A 15,000-nucleotide genomic window follows, 5' to 3' on the forward strand; every position below is an offset into this window, starting at 1 on the left:
TGGCACCCAATTCCCTATTCCCACATAGGGCCCCTGTCAAATTAGTGCACTAGGTAGGGAATGTGGAGACATATGGGACATACCCCGAGAGTGCTAAACTTCATCCCACTGACCATGGATAATTGAAAACACATTTGGACGGCTGTTGACCGCTGTACGGGGCCGTGTGGGTCCATAGGAAAACAGGATATGGCTGAGCAAGTTGTTTTAGTGGCTGACATGAGCCCATAGCCCAGCACTGCCTTACTCCCTCTTCCCCCCCTCTCTCTCTTTTCTCTCTCTCTCTCCTTCCTTTTCTCCCTGGACCTGGATAAACGGCTGGAGAGCTGAAGCAATGTCTGCATCCCAAATGGCACCCTATTCCCTACATAGTGCACTACTTTTGACCAGAGCCCTATGGAACCTGGTCACAAGTAGTTTAGTACATTTGGGAAGCAGACAATGTTTTCAGGGAAGTCAGTAATTAGTGTTTGTTTGATGGCTGATGGCTGGAAAAATGGAATTTAACCTGTTTTTCTTTGTAAAATAGTGCAGGCTAGAGTGTGTGTGTGTGTGTGTGTGTGTGTGTGTGTGTGTGTGTGTGTGTGTGTGCGTGTGCGTGTGCGTGTGCGTGTGTGTGTGTGTGTGTGTGTGTGTGTGTACGTGCGTATGCAGTGGTGTAAGGTACGTAGTTGTTTGGGGTGTATCTGTACTCTACTGATCTGGCGGACTCACTAAACACAAATGCTTTGTTAGTAAATGACGACTGAGTGTTGGAGTGTGGTCCTGGCTATCTGTAAATAAAAAATAAAAAAAACAATCGTGCCGTCTGGTTTGCTTAATGTAAGGAATTTGAAATTATTTACTTTTGATATTAAGTATATTTTAGCAATTACATTTACTTTTGATACCTAAGTATATATAAATATGTGGTCGTAGTTTATGTGTCGGGGGACTAGGGTCAGTTTGTTATATCTGGAGTACTTCTCCTGTCCTATTCGGTGTCCTGTGTGAATCTAAGTGTGCGTTCTCTAATTCTCTCCTTCTCTCTTTCTTTCTCTCTCTCGGAGGACCTGAGCCCTAGGACCATGCCCCAGGACTACCTGACATGATGACTCCTTGCTGTCCCCAGTCCACCTGGCCGTGCTGCTGCTCCAGTTTCAACTGTTCTGCCTTATTATTATTCGACCATGCTGGTCATTTATGAACATTTGAACATCTTGGCCATGTTCTGTTATAATCTCCACCCGGCACAGCCAGAAGAGGACTGGCCACCCCACATATGCTCTCTCTAATTCTCTCTTTCTTTCTCTCTCTCTCGGAGGACCTGAGCCCTAGGACCATGCCCCAGGACTACCTGACATGATGACTCCTTGCTGTCCCCAGTCCACCTGACCGTGCTGCTGCTCCAGTTTCAACTGTTCTGCCTTATTATTATTCGACCATGCTGGTCATTTATGAACATTTGAACATCTTGGCCATGTTCTGTTATAATCTCCACCCGGCACAGCCAGAAGAGGTTTCTTCCTAGGTTTTGGCCTTTCTAGGGAGTTTTTCCTAGCCACCGTGCTTCTACACCTGCATTGCTTGCTGTTTGGGGTTTTAGGCTGGGTTTCTGTACAGCACTTTGAGATATCAGCTGATGTACGAAGGGCTATATAAATACATTTGATTTGATTTGATTTGATATATATATTCTTTTTTATTCAAGTAGTATTTTACCGGGTGACTTTCACTTTTACTTGAGCCATTTTTATTAAGGTATCTTTTTTTTTTACTCAAGTATGAAAATAGAGTACTTTTCCCACCACTGTGTGCCTGCGTACTAGCGGTTTCCATGGGGAAAGACATGGCCTTCCTCCATGCAGCCATATGTTAACATATAATTACTTCCTGTTGCACTTGGTGACTTTACTGGGCCAAAGCCAAATGAGTGAGATTAGGGCAGTTTTATGAAAACATTGTTTTTAATTTTCTGCTCTTTCATCAACTGGTTTTCTCCTAACAAACAAGATTAAAGTCAACATCCTTTCCCAGAGTGCTTAGAGAGAAGGGACGCTCTCTTTTTGTCTCCAGAACTTTACTTACGATTAAATCATTTGGGTTGTCGGCGAGATGTGTGTAAGATAAAACAGATCATGCTGTAAATACCGATAATGCACTTATGACGCAAGATGGATTATTATGGCTATAACCTGTTCGCAAATCAATCCTACAGATATGGAGAACATTTACCATTGAACTCATCAGTAAAGAACAATACTATGAATAACCTGTATCTTATCCTTATGTGATAGACGATAGAAATGATTTCAGGTATTGACTTTCTCTCTCAGGGACAGCATGTATTATTCATGGTGTGTGTGTGTGTGTGTGTGTGTGTGTGTGTGTGTGTGTGTGTGTGTGTGTGTGTGTGTGTGTGTGTGTGTGTGTGTGTGTGTGTGTATGAGATCAATGGTTGCTGTCTGAGGCAAGATGTTAGACTCTGTGATGCCATCTTGCTTTTATGGCATCACTCAGGCCTAGGGAAAACCTCTCTCCCACTCTATCTCCTTTCCTGACAGAGCCCATTCCTCATGGCGTCAGCATCGAAGTGTGCGTGTGTGTCTGTGTGTATATGTGTGTGTGTCGTCAGTGTCCCAGGGGGACCAGGAAATCTTCCCTCCGCTTTTGTTTTCAGGTCGGAGACAACGTGAATGTCCTCCAAAAATATAGCTGTCCTCCCTCAGTCAGAGGGCCAAATGTACTGTACGGGTGAAGGTATTTCCTCCTAGTATGTCACCCACCATTCAGGTCTTCCTATTGGAACCAGGTCCGTCACCCACCATTCAGGTCTTCCTATTGGAACCAGGCCCGTCACGCACCATTCAGGTCTTCCTATTGGAACCAGGTCCGTCACGCACCATTCAGGTCTTCCTATTCAAACCAGGCCTGTCGTGCACCATTCAGGTCTTCCTATTGGAACCAGGTCCGTCACGCACCATTCAGGTCTTCCTATTCAAACCAGGCCTGTCGTGCACCATTCAGGTCTTCCTATTGGAACCAGGCCCGTCACGCACCATTCAGGTCTTCCTATTGGAACCAACCCAAAAATACACTATCTGGCTAAAGGTGAGTTCATTCATCATCACAGCAACCTGCTGCTACATACATCCATACTATTCCCCTTCTGGGGGCTTCAAACAGATGGAGGATCCACAAAGGTAGATATTCACTGTACCTCCCTCTAGACGTGGCTGACATGGGAATGGAAAGTGGAATAGTTATCTAACAATTATAAATACACTTCCTGGTGGATGTGAGAAGCCTCAAAGGTCGCCTGTCCACCTACCCACACGCATTTAGGCATGCACACACACGTGTGCTCGCGCACACACACACACACAGACACACACACCAAAGGACTGTTCTTCTGGGACAATAGAGTGTGATGAATAGCTAACCCACCAGAGCTCCGTGCTAAGCCATAAGAAACCCCACCAGCCTAATTAACAGAAGGAGAAACCCCACCATGTTGCCCTGCTCCTCATCTCAATACATTAACATGAGAGGCAGCATTAAAATAGTTGACAAACCTACGCTATCCAGCTCTAGATATATGTTATCTGAATAAACTATAGGCAGAGAAGAAATATGCCTGAGATATCAACCCCTCAAACCCCACTGCCTGTCATGAATAGCTAATAAAACCGTCTGGTGCAAATTGCATACAGAGAATTAATTAAATGAATAATGAATTGATATCCATCTAACAGGCGTGAGGGATGATTTGTCTCGTGGTGCCGTGAGTGTGCCTGCCATTAACGATGGGAAGAGATTGTTGTTGCTGCTGCTCCCTCCCTCAGACAATCTTAATGAAAGAGAAATGAAGAACCCCATTCTTTTAATAACACTTGTTATAATGAAACTTCTCTCTCTTCATGAGCTCAGGGAGGGCATATGCGCAGTGGCAAAGATTTCAAGAAATGATAAATTACACACCATACCAACACGGAATTCACTCTTTGTTACCGTAGAAACAAACATGCCAGGCATCCACTTCTTTGTCATCTGGCTTTGGAGCGAACAACAGAGAATATCTCCTTTTTATCTTGCTGTCTTTTACTGCTAAATACAATTAAAGCTGCAATATGTCACTTTTTAGGCAACCTGACCAAATTCACATAGAAATGTGAGCTATAGATCTGTCATTCTAATTGAAAGAAAGTCTAAGAAGCTGTAGATCTGTTCTATGTGCGCTATTTCTAGGCTTCCCTTTCTTAAGTTTAGTTTTTTGCGTCTTTTACTTTTGGTTTTGTACTCCAGCTTCAAACAGCAAAAAATACAATATGATGGGTGATGGAAAATATATGTCTCAGCGGTTTAGATGGTACAATGATTCTCTACACTATGAAATTAGTGCGCTTCTAAATAAATAAATAAAAACCCTAGCATAATCAATACTCTATTGAGGATTCTGAACAGGTGCCAAATCGTTGTTCTTTTGCTCTGGAATCAGCACAGCAGGAGGGAGACACATTCAGACGTTCATTCGGAGAGAAAGACAGTGAAGAACAGAACAGTACAGAGCAGAATGGCCCACTTGGTTTAAAGGGCTGGCTTTAAATAAGTCCTCATTAACACAAATAGGTATTTGAGTCAGATTCCCACTGAATTAAGTCTCTCAGGACACATAGGCTGAATCTAGCAACACTAGGACAAGACCATAGTATCTACAGTATTTCTTAGAAACTCCTTATCCTTCCACTTATCAATCATGATTGCATCTTGATTGTTGATGAAACTAAGCCATAGGATCTCTATGGTCATAGCTCTCTGGTCAAACTCACAGGTTATGTCCAGACCTGATAGGACCCATGACAATGAATTTGTGCCTATCTCCAGTATGAACCTGTGTCCTGTCAATCATTGACCTCCTCTATGTCCCAATAGATGCAACATCTTAGGGCTTAACTGTGTAACTTCCCCTCTGAGAGACAATCAACGTCACACAACTTTAACCCTCTCCTCTAAAGGAACTGTTGCAGGAAGCAGTCTGGGACGGGAGTGTGTGTATGCATCCCAAATGGCAGAGCACTACTATATGGGTCCTAGTCAAAAGTAGTGCACTACTGTATAGGGAATAGGGTATCATTTAGGGCACAGGCGTTGGTTTCTCTCCAGTACAATGGGCCCCTGCCAGGCCCAGGGCTCTCCTCCCACTCCCCCACAGAGCACAGAGCCAAGGGCCTCCTCCACAGACACACACACACTCCCACTCCCCCACAGAGCACAGAGCCAAGGGCCTCCTCCACAGACACACACACACTCCCACTCCTTGAATTCAATTAGTCTGGAAGGTGCAACAGGGGCCCTCAGGACAATATTTTCATAGCAATAAGGAAAACCTAATATTTTAGGAAAGCCTAAAATATCTGTCTCCAAGCCAGCTTTACATTTAACAGATGCTCTTATCCTGAGCAAGAGCAAACATTTCAGTACTTTTTCATACTGGTCACCCGTGGGAATTGAACCCACAACCCTGGCATTACAAGCACCATGCTCTACCAACTGAGCCACACCAGTGGACTATTATAAGGCCTCTTGAGGACTACATACGTACAACCTTTCAGCGACACGTGGAAGGACTATCATAAAATAACTTGTATAGGTAATGTAGTGTATGGTTGGGTCAGTGGGGTAACCACTTCAACACAATAACAGGCTCTAGGGTATGTGACATAGCAGTGCCTTTGGGATCAGAGACAGAGCTCCAGTCTTTTCATATTAAGTTCTCTGTCTGTGAATGTTAATGCAGATCCCAGCACACATGCAGTACAGTAAAACCCTATGATAACCATGCGTGTGTGTTGGTGGATATGTCCCCCGGGGCAGTAACCACAGCGGATATGAGAGAGAGGGGGAGAGAGAGAGAGAGAGAGAGAGAGAGAGAGAGAGAGAGAGAGAGAGAGAGAGAGAGAGAGAGAGAGAGGAGAGAGAGAGAGAGAGAGAGAGAGAAAGACTGTGGAGTGTCTGGAATCCACAGCTAGCCTGGAGTTCCACAGGAAGCATAAATTAATCACCAGATTTCTGGATCACCTTAAAAGATGTACCCAGCATGCCACAGGGGCGTCCTCAGAGCAGACAGACTTCTGGGATTGGACAAGGAAGGAGAGTCAACTCCACTATAGTGGAGTCCCAAATGGCACCGTATTCACCAAATAGTGCACTACTTTTGACTTGGTCAAAAATAGTGCACGACATAGGGAATAGGGTGCCATTTTGGACACACACGGGTACAGACAGTGATTCAGCTTCAATAAGACTTGTAAAAAGCCTGTGGTTGTTTTGTAATCAAGCAGCTTTGGGTGGATGACTTTGGAAAAGTTACAGCTACCATATTACTTACATGGTAATGAACTTGTTTTTTACTGCTATAAACACACCCTTTCTCTTCACTTATTTATCATGAGACATTAGCCACCTTTGAGAAATTCTATGATGACTTTGGGACACATGGCGGTCCCGCGTGGCCCAGTTGGTACAGCATGGAGCTAGCCACGCTAAGATTGGCTGAGGCCATCCATACGAATATGTATGCACGCTTTGGATAAAAGCATCTGCAGAATGTTATATTTTACTTTGTGCTTATGGTGCAGACTGTACCTGTATCCACTCTTTGTTGTTGTCCTCTCCTGGTGTCCATGCGTTCTCATAGTAGTTGAGTCTGGCTCGCTCCGGGGACCAGCCAGGGTTGTACTGGGACGAAGCTACGATCTGCTCTGATGCTATCTCCCCTGACTCCATACCCAACGAGTCTGTACAGTCAAAGTCTGAGAGAGAGACAGAGAGAGAGCGATGTAGGTAGAGAGAGAGTGAGAGAGAGGTAGAGAGAGAGAGAGAGATAGAGAGGGAGAGAGATGTAGAGAGAGAGCGAAAGAGAGGGAGAGAGAGAGACAGATGTAGTGAGAGAGAGAGAGGGAGAGATGTAGAGGGGGAGAGAGATTGAGAGAGAGAGGTAGAAAGAGAGAGATGTAGAGAGAGCGAGAGAGAGAGAGATGTAGAGAGGGAGGGAGATTGAGAGAGAGAGAGAGAGAGAGAGAGAGAGGTAGAAAGAGAGAGATGTAGAGAGAGAGAGAGAGAGAGAGGGAGAAGTGGTGGGAAAGAAGGGGAGAGAGATTGTGTAAATTTAGAGCTGAAAGCACCATCCAGTCATCCCAGGCCAGAGCACACATCAACCCCCAAAACAGAGCTGGTCCCTGGGGAGAGGGACACTCAGTGGCAGGGTCTGGGCTGGTACTCTGGTGGCCGGAATAAAGAGCCACATCAGTGCCGCCTCAGCTCAGCAGATCCTTGCTTCCAGTTCCTCTCTCCCACTACCACACACAGAGGCTTTAAATGGAAGGCAAGCACAGTGAAAGTGTGGTGCTACATCAAGACATAAAGCTTTAGTCATAAACCATTCAGTGTAGGGCTAAGTTCACTGTAACCTGTAATCGGAAAAGAGAAACTATTATGCATTAAAGTTGAGCTAGTAGTTTTTCCTCTGGTGCTGGTTCATCTCTCCTTTAAAGCTCCCTGTAGGCAGTTTATGTGTTTCGCACATGGTGCACATTTCCTAATATTGTTGTCCCTCGGGGTGTTAGGGCACGTTTATTGTCGGTGTTCTGGGCCGTAAATCTCCCAGAATGCCCTGTCCCAAGCAGGATAGAGGGCATCTCCTTGTTTATGTTGACATGGTGCTACCGTCCAGGGTCAGCCAGCGTGTGTGTGTGTGTGTGTGTGTGTGTGTGTGTGTGTGTGTATGTGCGCGCGCGTGCGAGCGTGTGTGTGTGTAAGTATACAACCACCGGCCAGGTCAAGAGGTGAGCTCTTCTTTCGCCATTCCCCGGAGTCCCATATGTAGCGGAGTTGTCTAGACGCTGACCCTATGACCCCCAGGGTCAGGCTCGGACCCTGGCCCCAGTCTGACCCTGCTGTCTCTAGTCACCCACCCACCTACACCCACATCCCCACACACACACAAACACACACACACGCACGCACACTCACACGCACACACACACACACACACACACACACACACACGTCACACACACACACACATTAAGGCAGGCACACACAGTTACGTATTGTGTAAATCAGCGTTGTTCAGCGTCAAGCAGGTGGAGAGACCATCTGTTTTAGCTCATAGACAGTCCCTGACTGCTGCATACCCTATACCTTACTCACTACTGCAGAGAGAGAGAGAGAGAGATGCAAAGATGAGGGGAAAAAATATATATATCACATTCCACTCTTTTCTTCTCCTCTCTGAAAGACCCCCTTCTTCTTCTTCTTATCAACATGTTGGAGGAGGAATCTGAATCTCTCCATAAACATCAACCAGACCCAGTTGAACTTCTATCTGCCCTCTGACTGTAAACAAAGAGTCTCTGGTTTTCAGCCCTGAGGTAAATGTGATCATGTGTGCTGCTATCAGCTATAAGCTATCAGCCTACGTGTTAAGCAGCAGCCCATTCTGTGAAGTGTGGCGCTGGGGGATCAGGGAGATAGTCGGGAAGTGTTCCAAATGGCACCCTATTCCATTTAGAGTGCGCTACTTTTGACCAGAGCCCTATGCTGCCTAAATCAGGGCTGTCAGGGAGAGGAGACAAGCCTGCTTCATCACCATCAAAGCAACACCTTATCCATCCTACACAACCCCCTCTCAACTGAAGTGTACAAGTCTTATAATATGTACGGGGTAAAAAGGAAAACCCATAGATTATACATCAAAGGGCGTAATAATACATTCCTACTAGAGCACCACAGTGGATAAAAACTGTCAGAGACTTGATCTTCTGTCTCTCTGATATGAGGATCCATTCAGCCAGGTCGTAAAGCTGCCAACTGCATAATTAGGTAAGTACGACAGATGTCAAATAATGCAGTGACTTGATGAGTTCATGTTGGTGGATTAGTGTTTTGATTGTATCTGTCCCTATCTAATAAATGTAATACTGGTGGATTAGTGTTCAGTCTGAACACATGTTATGTTTACGTTGCCATGGTGCTGAGCTGTAGGGACTATAGGGACTGGTGACACAGGCAGTCATCGCTGTATGCGGCTGTGCTCAGGCTCTGTGTGAGTCTATCTAGGGACCTCAGCACACATGCATATCACTACTCCCCACGGGGGACCTAGCACCATCTGGGATGATTAGTGTTTTTTTAACACCAGTCATCGCCATAACAACCCGACGAAGGGGGGGGGGGGGCGAGAAGGAATGACTGGAGGGGTGGCTTGTGGAAAGATTTATGGGCTTCGAGGTGGTTGTGTTTCATCAATGAAATGTTTAGCCGGAGCATTTCTCAAATTGGGGTCATTGGGGCCGTGCCCCAGGACGAAGATGACTGTTTGGGGGGGATGGTGAGGCACTGTCCACCCCCAGTGTCTCTGCCCCCACAGCCCACTGTGTTGAAGTCAGGCCTCGTAAACTGGGGGAGATGGCCCATGCCTTGTATCACATCTCCTTAATAAAAAGACTGGGAGCTGTTGATTTATTAACTGACTTTAGTCCCACATTAAACTACACGTGTGGCAGTGGAACAGGGACCACCCCTCATATGTAGGGAGGGGTGTATGGTAGTTTCAGTATGTACAGGGATTGTAGCTTTATCATTCATGGTGAAAAGTCATTTTAGCAAATGCTAAATGTAGATATTTTTTAAAACATTTTATCCTAGTAGACAGTTCAAATAATGCATCTCTCATTGTAATTGGACCATTGATGATAGACAGTCACCTACCTTCTGGCACGGTCCGTTCCAACACAGTGAAGTTGGCAGAGAATCCCTCCTTGGCGATGGCACTGTCTGTGTTGATTATCAGGGCCAGGATGCCCGTATAAGAGATGATACGACCAGGGGTGTTCTGACCACAGTACCGCCCAATGTACGGACCAACTGGAGAGAGAGAGAGAAGGGGAAGGAGGGAGAGAGGGAGAGAGGGAGAGGGGGGGAAAGGGGAGAGAGAGAGAGAGGGTGGGGAGATAGGGGGTAGAGAGGGAAAAAGGAGAGGGAAGGAGAGAAAGAGAGTGAGAGAGAGAGAGAGAGGGAGATTGTCAGTTACCAAGGTCACAGCTGAAGGTGGGAGTGGGTGTAAAGTTAAGAGTTAAGTCAGTATTTGCTTGCCCTAGGCCTGTCACATGGGTGTTCATACACAATAAACACATACACCCCCCCCCAACGGAGGTCAGAGAACTAGTGTGTTGATGAAGCTATGAGCAGGACCTAAAACCTGGGGCTGTATTTGTGCAAGACCGGAGAGGGTTTTCACTAAGTGACCTCATAAAGAGGCATGGAGAGAGAGAGAGAGAGAGAGAGAGAGAGAGAGAGAGAGAGAGAGAGAGAGAGAGAGAGAGAGAGAGAGAGAGAGAGAGAGGGACTCCTTGTTAAGACGAAACAAGGTCAAGGTTTCCGTCTGTTTTGCACCAGTCATAAATTCCTGGGCCTTTTTTAAGTGAGTGATGTTTTAGTGTTGAGGTGGATATGTACGATCTGGCCACAGTGGAGAGAGTTCTCAAAGACTGGTTTAGTGTTGAGGTGGATATGTACGATCTGGCCACAGTGGAGAGAGTTCTCAAAGACTGGTTTAGTGTTGAGGTGGATATGTACGATCTGGCCACAGTGGAGAGAGTTCTCAAAGACTGGTTTAGTGTTGAGGTGGGTATGTACGATCTGGCCACAGTGGAGAGAGTTCTCAAAGACTGGTTTAGTGTTGAGGTGGACATGTACGATCTGGCCACAGTGGAGAGAGTTCTCAAAGACTGGTTTAGTGTTGAGGTGGACATGTACGATCTGGCCACAGTGGAGAGAGTTCTCAAAGACTGGTTTAGTGTTGAGGTGGGTATGTACGATCTGGCCACAGTGGAGAGAGTTCTCAAAGACTGGTTTAGTGTTGAGGTGGATATGTACGATCTGGCCACAGTGGAGAGAGTTCTCAAAGACTGGTTTAGTGTTGAGGTGGGTATGTACGATCTGGCCACAGTGGAGAGAGTTCTCAAAGACTGGTTTAGTGTTGAGGTGGGTATGTACGATCTGGCCACAGTGGAGAGAGTTCTCAAAGACTGGTTTAGTGTTGAGGTGGGTATGTACGATCTGGCCACAGTGGAGAGAGTTCTCAAAGACTGGTTTAGTGTTGAGGTGGATATGTACGGTCTGGCCACAGTGGAGAGAGTTCTCAAAGACTGGTTTAGTGTTGAGGTTGGTATGTACGGTCTGGCCACAGTGGAGAGAGTTCTCAAAGACTGGTTTAGTGTTGAGGTGGGTATGTACGATCTGGCCACAGTGGAGAGAGTTCTCAAAGACTGGTTTAGTGTTGAGGTGGGTATGTACGATCTGGCCACAGTGGAGAGAGTTCTCAAAGACTGGTTTAGTGTTGAGGTTGGTATGTACGATCTGGCCACAGTGGAGAGAGTTCTCAAAGACTGGTTTAGTGTTGAGGTGGGTATGTACGATCTGGCCACAGTGGAGAGAGTTCTCAAAGACTGGTTTAGTGTTGAGGTGGACATGTACGATCTGGCCACAGTGGAGAGAGTTCTCAAAGACTGGTTTAGTGTTGAGGTGGACATGTACGATCTGGCCACAGTGGAGAGAGTTCTCAAAGACTGGTTTAGTGTTGAGGTGGGTATGTACGATCTGGCAACAGTGGAGAGAGTTCTCAAAGACTGGTTTAGTGTTGAGGTGGATATGTACGATCTGGCCACAGTGGAGAGAGTTCTCAAAGACTGGTTTAGTGTTGAGGTGGGTATGTACGATCTGGCCACAGTGGAGAGAGTTCTCAAAGACTGGTTTAGTGTTGAGGTGGGTATGTACGATCTGGCCACAGTGGAGAGAGTTCTCAAAGACTGGTTTAGTGTTGAGGTGGGTATGTACGATCTGGCCACAGTGGAGAGAGTTCTCAAAGACTGGTTTAGTGTTGAGGTGGGTATGTACGATCTGGCCACAGTGGAGAGAGTTCTCAAAGACTGGTTTAGTGTTGAGGTGGATATGTACGGTCTGGCCACAGTGGAGAGAGTTCTCAAAGACTGGTTTAGTGTTGAGGTTGGTATGTACGGTCTGGCCACAGTGGAGAGAGTTCTCAAAGACTGGTTTAGTGTTGAGGTGGGTATGTACGATCTGGCCACAGTGGAGAGAGTTCTCAAAGACTGGTTTAGTGTTGAGGTTGGTATGTACGATCTGGCCACAGTGGAGAGAGTTCTCAAAGACTGGTTTAGTGTTGAGGTGGGTATGTACGATCTGGCCACAGTGGAGAGAGTTCTCAAAGACTGGTTTAGTGTTGAGGTTGGTATGTACGATCTGGCCACAGTGGAGAGAGTTCTCAAAGACTGGTTTAGTGTTGAGGTGGGTATGTACGATCTGGCCACAGTGGAGAGAGTTCTCAAAGACTGGTTTAGTGTTGAGGTTGGTATGTACGATCTGGCCACAGTGGAGAGAGTTCTCAAAGACTGGTTTAGTGTTGAGGTGGGTATGTACGATCTGGCCACAGTGGAGAGAGTTCTCAAAGACTGGTTTAGTGTTGAGGTTGGTATGTACGATCTGGCCACAGTGGAGAGAGTTCTCAAAGACTGGTTTAGTGTTGAGGTGGGTATGTACGATCTGGCCACAGTGGAGAGAGTTCTCAAAGACTGGTTTAGTGTTGAGGTTGGTATGTATAGTCTGGCCACAGTGGAGAGAGTTCTCAAAGATTGGTTTAGTGTTGAGGTTGGTATGTACGGTCTTGCCACAGTGGAGAGAGTTCTCAAAGACTGGTTTAGTGTTGAGGTGAGTATGTACGGTCTGGCCACAGTGGAGAGAGTTCTCAAAGACTGGTTTAGTGTTGAGGTTGGTATGTACGGTCTGGCCACAGTGGAGAGAGTTCTCAAAGACTGGTTTAGTGTTGAGGTGGGTATGTACGGTCTGGCCACAGTGGAGAGAGTTCTCAAAGACTGGTTTAGTGTTGAGGTTGGTATGTACGGTCTGGCCACAGTGGAGAGAGTTCTCAAAGACTGGTTTAGTGTTGAGGTGGGTATGTACGGTCTGGCCACAGTGGAGAGAGTTCTCAAAGACTGGTTTAGTGTTGAGGTTGGTATGTACGGTCTGGCCACAGTGGAGAGAGTTCTCAAAGACTGGTTTAGTGTTGAGGTGGGTATGTACGGTCTGGCCACAGTGGAGAGAGTTCTCAAAGACTGGTTTAGTGTTGAGGTTCGTATGTACGGTCTGGCCACAGTGGAGAGAGTTCTCAAAGACTGGTTTAGTGTTGAGGTTGGTATGTATGGTCTGGCCTGGTTTAGTGTTGAGGTGGGTATGGTCTGGCCGGTTTAGTGTTGAGGTGGGTATGGTCTGGCCTGGTTTAGTGTTGAGGTGGGTATGGTCTGGCCTGGTTTAGTGTTGAGGTGGGTATGGTCTGGCCTGGTTTAGTGTTGAGGTGGGTATGGTCTGGCCTGGTTTAGTGTTGAGGTGGGTATGGTCTGGCCTGGTTTAGTGTTGAGGTGGGTATGGTCTGCTGGCCTGGTTTAGTGTTGAGGTGGGTATGGTCTGGCCTGGTTTAGTGTTGAGGTGGGTATGGTCTGGCCTGGTTTAGTGTTGAGGTGGGTATGGTCTGGCCTGGTTTAGTGTTGAGGTGGGTATGGTCTGGCCTGGTTTAATGTTGAGGTGGGTATGGTCTGGCCTCAGTGGAGAGAGTTCTCAAAAGCCACTGAGAAAAAGAGGAAAGAAATGGAGAGAAAGGGAAAAAGGGGAATAAGAGAATGTCAAAAGAATGCAATAAAAGTGAAACCAGGACACACTCCACTGAGCACTTTAAATTAGTTTGTGACACATTGTGTGTGTGTGTGTGTGTGTGTTCCTCTGTCTAGATGTTAAGCAGGTCTGGAGGCCTGGTGCTTATCTCTGATTAGTAAGCCTGTGATCAGTGGTGAGTGAAGGTCAGGCTGCTGCCCTGCTCCCCTCTCAACCTATCACCTCCCCTCACTCTGACATGCCATGTACAACCAGGCCTTACATCCAGACACACAGATGAAAGGGAGAGGGGGTTCACCAGGACAGGGTCTGATGGCTCAGATTCAGCATTATAACACAGAATGGGGGGGGGGGGGGGTGTATGAACTGGGGTTTAGGGGGGAAGGGCATTACTCCTCTACCATCCAGTGTAGGATGGCCTGGTGTGTGTGGTGGTGTGGGGGGGGGCATCTCCTAAATTATCTGCACGACTCAACGGCACTATGAAAATGTTAAATGCTCTGCTGTGAACTCTGTGTCTCTGCATGTCTCTATGGTCCTGGTGGGAGGAGAGAGGAGGGGAGATGGGAGGAGTAGGGAAGAAAGAGGGGGGAGAGAGGAGGAGAGAGGATGGGAGATGGGAAGAGTAGGGAAGAGAGAGGGGGGAGAAGAGAGGAGGGGAGATGGAGGGAGGGGGAGGAGTAAGGAAGAGAGATGGGGAGGAGAGAGGAGGGGAGAAGAGAGGGGGGGAGGAGTGGAGAAGAGAGAAGGGGGAGGAGAAAGGATGGGAGATGGAGGGATGGGGAGGAGTAGGGAAGGGAGAGGGGGGAGGAGAGAGGAGGAGAGATGGAGGAAGGGGGAGAAGTAGGGAAGAGAGAGGGGGGAGGAGAGAGGAGGGGAGGTGGAGGGAGGGAGAGAGGGAGGGAGGGGGGAGGAGTGTGCCTCCAGCCTTCTGTGCTAATGCACCACTGATCTAAAAGGCACCACAGGTACTGTGCCCTGCCCTCATCAGACAGGGCCTGACACACAGCACAGCCCCCAACATCCCCCTACGTCTCCTCTGTCTCCTCCATGGCCTTCTGCCTCTACTGCCCCTCCCATGCTCCAGACCCTGCTGTCTCACACACCCAATTGCTCTGGATGTGAGAAGTGTTGCGTTGTTATTTCCAGATTTTAGACCCCCAAACGACAAGAGAGAAGACATTGCTGTGGTTGGCTATATATTTTCTTTGTTTTCAATGGAAACATTATTTGCGCTCAGACAGAAATAAGAAACACTTATTCTGAGAGTGTTAAATA

General features: G+C 47.0%; 1 protein-coding gene across 2 annotated transcripts in view; it reads right to left on the reverse strand.

Annotated features, from left to right (window-relative positions):
* Positions 1-15,000, reverse strand: part of LOC109908715 (neuropilin-1a) — an 86,382-nt gene that overhangs the window by 36,658 nt on the left and 34,724 nt on the right. For both annotated transcript variants that reach the window (XM_031796383.1, XM_031796382.1), the window contains exons 6-7: positions 9,751-9,906; positions 6,625-6,791 (exon numbers count right to left, since the gene is read on the reverse strand). In XM_031796383.1, the coding sequence (XP_031652243.1) occupies positions 6,625-6,791; positions 9,751-9,906 (323 nt within the window). The remainder of the gene's footprint in view (positions 1-6,624; positions 6,792-9,750; positions 9,907-15,000) is intronic.

The sequence above is a fragment of the Oncorhynchus kisutch genome, linkage group LG18 (assembly GCF_002021735.2).
Source record: "Oncorhynchus kisutch isolate 150728-3 linkage group LG18, Okis_V2, whole genome shotgun sequence".
NCBI classification, from domain to species: domain Eukaryota; kingdom Metazoa; phylum Chordata; class Actinopteri; order Salmoniformes; family Salmonidae; genus Oncorhynchus; species Oncorhynchus kisutch.